The 9846-nt window shown below is 37.8% G+C and overlaps 1 protein-coding gene across 1 annotated transcript in view; it reads right to left on the bottom strand.

Annotated features, from left to right (window-relative positions):
• The window catches only part of LOC102808307 (telomerase-binding protein EST1A-like), a 33414-nt gene extending 26558 nt beyond the window's left edge, over positions 1 to 6856 (bottom strand). Inside the window, exons 1-4 of the mRNA XM_085491187.1 lie at positions 6702 to 6856; positions 3446 to 5360; positions 2473 to 2662; positions 1558 to 1665 (exon numbers count right to left, since the gene is read on the bottom strand). Coding sequence (XP_085347313.1) covers positions 1558 to 1665; positions 2473 to 2662; positions 3446 to 5360; positions 6702 to 6798 — 2310 coding nt within the window. The 5' untranslated portion in view covers positions 6799 to 6856. The remainder of the gene's footprint in view (positions 1 to 1557; positions 1666 to 2472; positions 2663 to 3445; positions 5361 to 6701) is intronic.
• Positions 6857 to 9846: the final 2990 nt, after the last annotated feature.

Raw genomic sequence — 9846 nt, forward strand, 5'->3', positions numbered from 1 at the left:
GATCATGAAACAAATGCACATATCTATTTGTGACATGATGTACCATGTGTGTGTGAAGTTTGAACTTGATCAATCCAGACATGTCTTGGATACGGATCCAGAACTGAATTCTTTAAGAAAATGGCCGCCAGTCGGCCATTTCGAACTTGATCCGAGAAAAAAAAATGACGTGCATCAAGGTCCTATTATGTTTAATGTAAGTACCAAATTTGAACGAAATCCGTCCATGCATAACTGAGATCCGGGTTCGGAATGGTGAAAATGTGCGATTTCAATGCATTTTCGGCCTTAAAGCGGCCGCCATTTGGCTATCGTTAATGGGATCATGAAACAAATGCACATACATATTTGTGACATGATGTACCTTGTGTGTGTGAAGTTTGAACTTGATCAATCCAGACATGTCTCAGATACGGATCCAGAACTGAATTCTTTAAAACAAAATGGCCGCCAGTCGGCCATTTCGAACTTGATCCGGAAAAAAAATGACGTGCATCAAGGTCCTATTATGTTTAATGTATGTACCAAATTTGAATGAAATCCGTCCATGCATAACTGAGATCTGGGTCCGGAATGGTGAAATTGTGCGATTTCAATGCATTTTCGGCCTTAAAGCGGCTGCCATTTGGCTATCGTTAATGGGATCATGAAACAAATGCACATACATATTTGTGACATGATGTACCTTGTGTGTGTGAAGTTTGAACTTGATCAATCCAGACATGTCTCAGATACGGATCCAGAACTGAATTCTTTAAAACAAAATGGCCGCCAGTCGGCCATTTCGAACTTGATCCGGAAAAAAAATGACGTGCATCAAGGTCCTATTATGTTTAATGTATGTACCAAATTTGAATGAAATCCGTCCATGCATAACTGAGATCTGGGTCCGGAATGGTGAAAATGTGCGATTTCAATGCATTTTCGGCCTTAAAATGGCCGCTATTCGGCTATCGTTAATCGGATCATGAAAAAAATGCATGTGCATATGTCCCATATAATGTGTGATGTATGAGTGAAGTTTGAACATAATCGGTCAATGCATGTTCGAGATACAGGTGATCACAGACGGACGGACGCACGGACGGACGGACGCACACAGGGCAAAACATAAGTCCCCGTTTTCGGACTCCGTCCGAACGGGGACTAACAATATGTATAGTATCAAAGCAACCGGACAAAAATATCACTTTTCACCAAATATGAATCAAAATCCTCAAAATTAGATAATTGAAGATATCACCACGAAATTAACAAATCTGAAAGAGGTCCACATGTAGTACCTATATATGTAATATCCAAACAATTGGAATTGTGGTTTTTAACAAGATGTCAAAAATATCACTTTTTACCAAAAATGACAAAAATATTCACCAAAATTAGAGAATTAAAGATATCATTACAAAATGAACAAATTTGAGAGACATCCACATGTAGTACCTATATATGTAATATCAAAGCAATTGGACCTGCGGTTTTTAACAAGAAGTCGAAAATATCACTTTTTACAAAGTCGACAGCGGAGCTAAAAAAAATTAGGTGTCTACACTAACTTACCGATTTTTCACTTATATTTTGTAGAGGGTCTAATCCTGTAAGTTCATTTATTTTGAAGCTATATGTGTCTTGCAGTTTGGAGATTAAACTCTCAAAGAATATGGTTCCCTGATAAAAGAAATAAAGACATGTATCAATTATATAGATATGTGGCAAGTAGGTTCAGAAATGTACAATTCGTTACAGGATCAGTAAAAGAAATAAAGTACAGATAGATAATGCATTTAAAATGAGGCAAATGAGATATTTAAATTGCCTGTAGTTTGAATTATGCAGAGAAGGTAATTAATATCAGGTAAGTTAATATGCATTTAAACTAATCAATTAGTGGGTCGTGTAAGGTACTTATTTAACAAGCCATGCATGGTACAGTTCCTGTTAGTTATCAAATCTAAGTTACATAGTTTTATTTTACAGTACAAGTACTTGTCCATATTGAGAGATATTGCTCTGGAACAGCATTAATTGAAACAAAATGGCAATAATCGGATCGCCAAACCAATATATCTGTATATCTATGAGATGGTGTATAATGAATATTTAAAATTTTAACATAGAACATTTTTCATTACGAAAATGGCTGCCATTCGGCCATCTTGAATCAGATAGTAAAACAAATTGATGTGCATATGTATATGATATGTGTATGATGTATGTGTGAAGTTTGAATGTAATCAGGCATGTCTAAGATACAGGTCTGGACGCACACATGGACGCACAGAGGTCAATCCATAAGTCCCTATTTTCGGTCTGTGTTCGAACAAGGACGAATAAGCAGATGAGGCATGCATTATGCAGATGAGCTAATTAATAAGCAGAAATTATTATTTCAGTATTAATGCACCCATAGAGATGAACACAATATTACCCCTTGTTTGTGATATGCACTTGGCAGCTGACAATGAATATCATTACCTGATTAATTAGTTTTAAAAGTCTATCTTTCAATTCCAAAGCTTCACATTCTTCATCTGTAGCTTGCTTTCTAAATGCTTCAATAATCTGATAATAAGAATTCTTCCACAGCTGTTGCTCCACTTTATTTTCTTCTGCTATTGTCACATCAAGTAGGATAATACCTTCATATACCTGCTCCAACTCTGTTCTATAATACAATATAATACAAGTACAAGTTTTTCACAAGTTTTACTTGCTGGCCGCATTGATATGTACCGGTATGTACCAAAATGTCACAGATTAAATTTTGTATGGCTAATGGGTGTGTATTTTATGAACATTTCATAACTTCAAAAGGTGGCCTAGATGTTTACACTATAGAATCAGTGGTATGAAACAAAACTTAAGCTGGTATGGTAAAATCTTGAAAACTGAACGTTCTTGGTGACCGGAAGTATGTCATCTTCCTTTACTTACTGTGGACGTGTGAATGAAAGGAACACCTAATTACCAACATCGTCAGCAAACTTTAATCGCCTGTGCTAATTAAAATTGGCGTCTGGAGATCCATATCAGATTAGGCCATCCCATTTTTAATAGGAGGCCAAGATACTTTTAGAGAGGGGCATGATCGGTATATGAATTTTCCAAAGCATTTCAAATTGATAATGATCTCCAGACATCAACACAGGCGATTCATTTGCTAGTTTGCTGACGATGATGGTAAGTATGTGTTCCTTTCATTCAAGCGTCCACAGTAATTAACATTGACATTGCTATGTGTATGGTAGTCAATTTTTAGAGAGGATATCATATTACATGTAGAAATCAACTTTTGTTCAGCAAAAAAACCTGTATAAATTTTCCCATATATTTTTCACAAATTTTGATCAGTTTGGTCTAAAAATAAATCAAATGTTTTCAGAAAAACACAAGAAAATGTGCAAAATGTTGCCACAAACAGCAAGACAGAAGTAAACAAACACATTACCTTAATTGAAAAAGTGTGTTGATACTCTCCACCGCATGGAACCTTCTTGATAATATATTGCTTAATTGTGCTTCCAAAGCTACAACCTGGTGAAACAATCTTTGGGCAGATTCTCTGTTCCTAGATTTCACTCTCTGTGAGGCAATCTCAGAATGACCATCACCTCGGTGTTCACGATAGTTCATTGATCTACCATACGGTGGATAATATGGCATAGTAGTATCCATCTGATTAGCCCAAGACGTGTCACTGCCAGGCACAGGGTACCCATACTCATGACCATAGTACGGAGGGTACCATCCTTGGTTCATATAAGGAGGCATGTCAACATACGGCCTTTCAGAATAACCTGGTGACTGTTGTTGCTGCGGATGCTGCTGCTGCTGCTGCTGGTGTGCATAGTATTCCCGGTGATTATATGAAGAATATGGCATATCTGGCTCCCTGGAAAATCTTTCTGAGTCTAAATGTCTATCGAATTCAGGATCGTGGAATTGTAACGGTTGTTGATTTGGTCTGTTTGATGCAGTTTTGGGCTGTGGTTTATTGGGATCCCATAATTTAGTGCGACCTCTGCCTCGTCCTCTGTTGACCATGATCTGATCATGGGGTGAAGTTGGACTGCTAGACAATGAAACATTATGAGGTAAGTGAATTATACCACCACCTTTAGCAGTGGGACTCACTGGACTGTGATCACTATGACCATCGTTGGATCTATCATTACTAGTTCTACAAGGCTTAGCCTTGGATTTCCTATCTGGTCGCTTGTAATAATCTTCTGGAGGCACATTCACTTTCCTGATATGTGTATCAAATGTGACAGTTAACTTTCCTTTCTTGTGATCATCAGACGAGGAAACTTTTTCTGATGTGCTTCTAACAGATTCTCTCTGTGTGTTTTCGTGAGGTCTTTCTTTACATTTTGCTTCGACTCGCCTCTGCGATACACTACCACTTGTTTTCGCACCTCTAGTTTTAGCAATATTTTCAGGATGTACATTGTCACGTTTCTTATTCAAACTTTTGCAGCCGGGGACAGTATCAATCTTTTGTCTTTCTACGTCTTTCGCTAATGATGGGACATCAACGATCTGCTCCTCCCAGATTTCTCGCCTTTCAAACACTAATCCCTCACCACAATAATCATAAACTTCAACACCTTTTCCCTGTGTTTTCACATTATCAGTAATTTTACTAATGCCGTGCTCCACATCATTCCTATCAATATCAATCATTTCAGCTTCCCAGTCTTCATAGGGATGGGGAATGACACTGTCTTCACTGCTGTTTACACTGATATCGCTGCTCGTACTCTCATCTCTATGCCGTTCATACTTGGGTCTTGAATGCTGTTTTGTATATGTTGTCACATCTTTATCACTTGACACAGTCACTTGAATATCTCCAATTTGGTCTAAAGCCACTTTCCTACTACTTTCCAGCTTTTGTTCTAATACTTCTTGTTTCTTGGATGGAGCAAGATGATGATCCTTTTTATGGGTTTCCACTTTCTCAGGAATGATAACTTCCCTGTTTTGAGGCGTTAATTCCTTATCCTCTTCAGCTTGTTCACTATCTTTAGGTTTAGCAGCACATCGAGGAGCAGTATAACGAACTAGATCAGGTTTCTTTGATTTTCTTTTTTGGTCTTTATCAGTAGATTCAATCACCTCTGTACAAGCCATGTCATGATCACTATCACAGCTATCTTCTCTTTCAAGAGCCGAACTCTCAACTTCACTACTCTTATCATTCTTTTCAATCGGCACTGAGGTATTGGACACAGTTCTTCTACTCAGTCGTGTTTTCCCTGGTTGATAGAATGTCATCGTTGGTCTCTTTGTTTCCTTTCTCTTCCTATTTTCCATATTTGTCCTCTTATTATCAGTAGACGAATTCTGCAATGTCACTTCTGAAGAAAATAAAGAAAGTATGAGTCATTAATCAAGTTTGCCTGTTCAAGGATAGATAAAGCATTACAAATTATTGCAAATTCAGCTGTATATAAGGTTCCGTCATATAAATGAAAACATGTAAATAAAAAGTTGCCCAAACTTGTTTCAATTCCCATGGTATTCCCATGCATGTGTATTGCATTCTATTGTAGGAGTAAATTATTTGAAAAGGGAGACATGTAAAATGTTTACAATTAGAAAATATTAGCCGACAAAATACTAAAAAATTTCTCTCAGTTAGAACACCAACATGTAGCCTAAAATTTAACTTGGAGCTGCAGTTTAAAGCGCGGTGGTCGTCGGGCAGCCCGTGTTCGAATTTCATGTAAATAAACAATGTATTTTACACACGTTGTATACTTCGCTATGAGTCCCATATCGAACAGGACGCAGTACGACGACTGCCCCCCTTTAATTGGTGGTTGATTTTTATTTTATAGCATGCAAATTTATTTTAGTATCACCGAAACGAGGAAGTTAAAAAACATTAATTTTTATAGAATGCATTAGTTGGTTTGTTTTGACAGGTGTTAAAATTCCATGACCCTTCCTCTTATGAATAATTACTGAGTTGACCCAGACAACATAATGATTTGTTTGACAAAATCCATGCAGTTTTAGAGAATAATTTGGAGTATATTAACCCTTTGAACACCATAGGTTTTCTAGGTAAAATTTGGTAAAACATTTTGCACGTTTTTATGTATTCTTCTGTACTTTTGGACATTTTCAAAATCTTTAAAACAATATGGAAACAATTCTCCACGCTTTGCTTTGATGTGTGCACCCTCCAATCTATGGCTTGTTTTGATTGTATGTCAGCAATGTCAGTCAGCAGATGAGGTCAAGGGTCAAGGTGGCCCCCAATCACACAGGTCGCAGGTCAAACTAAATTCATTTCCGAAAATTGCAGAAATGAGTGTATAATATTATTCGTGACAACTGAATTGAATTAATATCCCCTTTTCCCATCCATGTTAGACTTTGTTTATATATAATAATCAATATTTAGCAAACAACGTGTGTGCATAATAATAAGGCTAGTTATTATTGTGTGCATATTCAGTTAGCGAATGCAAAAGCACTAGGTTACATGGGGTGAGTAAAAAGGGCGTAATTTTAACACATAGACAGTCGCTCAATATTGAACATTGACCCTTAAAATAATAATACCACAGTTAAATGTACACACTGGACTACGACGATAATATATTTAACGCAGAATTTGATTTAGATGACCAGGAAAGCTGAATACTGTGCTTTTTTAAACTCACGTATTTTAAAATTTCAAATGATACCTTTAACTGTAGCTTGCAGACCTTTCTTCTTAAGTTTATCAGCAATTTTTCGAAGTTCCGATTCGGTTACTCGAACAACATCAACATCAGAAGCCATTTTGTATTTGAAATTTTCTAGAGCGCAAGCGCGGGGAACATTCTAACGTGAATTTTCAACATAAACAGGGGCGTCCGCACAACAATATGAGGGGCACCTAATCAAATGACGTGTAGAAAGTTCATATATAAATAAACACTCTGGAAAACACCACACCACGCAGTGTCGATGTTTTTTTAACTTCCAAACTATGAGAGTTGACCTTGACTTCATCGTTATGTTTGATGTAGTAATATTTGTATGAGCAACAAGAGATGATTTGTTTATTTGTTTATAAAAAAATAATAAATGTCATTAGTTACACAATGATATGTAAAATCCGTGGTAACAAACGAGTTCCGAATATTCTGCACATGTGATTCGTGACTCATTATGCCAATACCATTATTGATCAATCAATTAATAAAATGATACAAAACTGGAAATTGCGTACGAATTACGACTTTTAATGTAAAAAATGCTTTATATACGCTAACAAAAAAGAAGGTATTTGTACAAATTACGAACGAATAAAATATCTGATTACATTTTACACCTTGCCCATATCTACGAATTTACGTTTTTTTTTATTTATTGAAATTACATTATTACAAAAATAAAAAACAATTGATTCCAACTTAAGAAAAAATCCCCTTGCCGCCCGCGTATAACTTAAAACTTCCATGAGATCTGAAATACGGAGTGTAAAAACAATTATGCCCGAAAGTACGAAATCACTACATCGTCAAATCACAAAAAACTTGGACATAAAATAAATATGACTACCAAATGGAACACTTGATTTGTCATTGAGTATAACCAAATAGCATATCGATTATACCAGGTTGTTAGAACACGGTTTCGTTATTTGTTTGGCAGTCATTTACTATGGATTCAGGGGCATAGCTGATATAAAAATTGATATAATAATAATAATAATAATAATAATAATAATAATAATAATAATAATAATAATAATAATAATAATAATAATAATAATAATAATAATAATAATAATAATTTTATTCAACACGAAAATCTGCTACAGAGAGTAATTTTATGGTTGTAAAAAAACAGAAATAATACTTCACACAACTCATATAACAAATAACACATTAAACATAAGCTAATGTTATTGTTTAGTTCAAAGCAGAACTGAAGTACAGTTCAATACACCAGAATCACGAATAAAACATTGAGTACATGTAACTAAGAATGGAAGAAAAAATACATGAAAATTAGTATAACAATAAAAACTACTAAGCTACTAAAATGGCGCTATGTAACAAATCATAATGTTGATTTATGATTTCAAAATTCAAACAGACACAGATATTTCCACAATAAAGCAGGATATTTGTTTAGAATAACCCCAGGCAAGACGTGTTACAGCATGTCACTGACTCATTGTTTCGCGGATCGCTGACTAAATAATAAAACTTTCATAACACCCACCATAAACCGAGGCGGCGACAGGAAATTTTGCATGAAGGGGCGAGATCTGCTTACCAGCCTTGCGCCTAAGGCACGGCCTTACAGGGGGATGCTTCCCCTTAAAAACGATATTTTGATTGGTTGAGCACTCCTAGTGACCACGACCTGATTGGTTGAACGCTACTAGTGTCAACGACGTGATTGGTTGAGCACTCGTAGTGATCACAACCTGATTGGTTGAACACTCCTAGTGTCAACGACGTGATTGGTTGAACACTCCTAGTGTCAAAGATGTGATTGGTTGAGCACTCCTAGTGACAACAGTCTGGTTGATGGACGGCCACTCCTTGTGACAACAGTCTGGGTGATGGACCACTCCTAGTGACAACAACGTGATTGGTTGAGCACTCGTAGTGATCACGACCTGATTGGTTGAACACTCCTAGTGTCAACGACGTGATTGGTTCAACACTCCTAGTGTCAAAGACGTGATTGGTTGAACACTCCTAGTGACAACAGTCTGGTTGATGGACGGCCACTCCTTGTGACAACAGTCTGTTTGATGGACCACTCCTAGTGACAACAGCGTGATTGGTTGAACACTCCTAGTGATCACGGGCTGGTTGGTTGAACACTCCTAGCGTGAACGACTTGATTGGTTGAACGCTCCTAGTGACCACGACCTGATTGGTTGAACACTTCTAGTGTCAACGACGTGATTGGTTTAGCACTCTGAGGGACCACGACCTGATTGGTTGATCACTCCTAGTGACCACAACCTGATTGGTTGAACACTCCTAGTGACCACAACCTGACTGGTTGAACACTCATAGTGACCACGACCTGATTGGTTGAACACTCCTAGTATCAACGACGTGATTGGTTAAACACTTCTAGTGTCAACGATGTGATTGGTTGAGCACTCGTAGTGACCACGACCGGATTGGTTGAGCACTCGTAGTGATAACGACCTGATTGGTTGAACACTTCTAGTGTCAACGACGTGATTGGTTGAGCACTCCCAGTGACAACAGTCAGGTTGATGGACGGCCACTCCTAGTGACAACAGTCTGGTTGATGGACGGCCACTCCTAGTGACAACAGTCTGGTTGATGGACGGCCACTCCTAGTGATTGGTTAAACACTCCTGTGATCACGGCCTGGTTGGTTGAACACTCCTGTGATCACGGCATGGCTGTTTGAACACTTCTAGCGTCAACGACCTGATTGGTTGAACGCTACTAGTGACCACGACCTGATTGGTTGAACGCTACTAGTGTCAACGACGTGATTGGTTGAGCACTCGTAGTGATCACGACCTGATTGGTTGAACATTCCTAGTGTCAACGACGTGATTGGTTGAACACTCCTAGTGTCAAAGACGTGATTGGTTGAGCACTCCTAGTGACAACAGTCTGGTTGATGGACGGCCACTCCTTGTGACAACAGTCTGGGTGATGGACCACTCCTAGTGACAACAGCGTGATTGGTTGAACACTCCTAGTGATCACGGCCTGGTTGGTTGAACACTCCTAGCGTGAACGACTTGATTGGTAGAACGCTCCTAGTGACCACGACCTGATTGGTTGAACACTTCTAGTGTCAACGACGTGATTGGTTTAGCACTCTGAGGGA

Source organism: Saccoglossus kowalevskii, chromosome 16 (assembly GCF_978046115.1).
Source record: "Saccoglossus kowalevskii chromosome 16, keSacKowa6.1, whole genome shotgun sequence".
NCBI lineage: Eukaryota > Metazoa > Hemichordata > Enteropneusta > Harrimaniidae > Saccoglossus > Saccoglossus kowalevskii.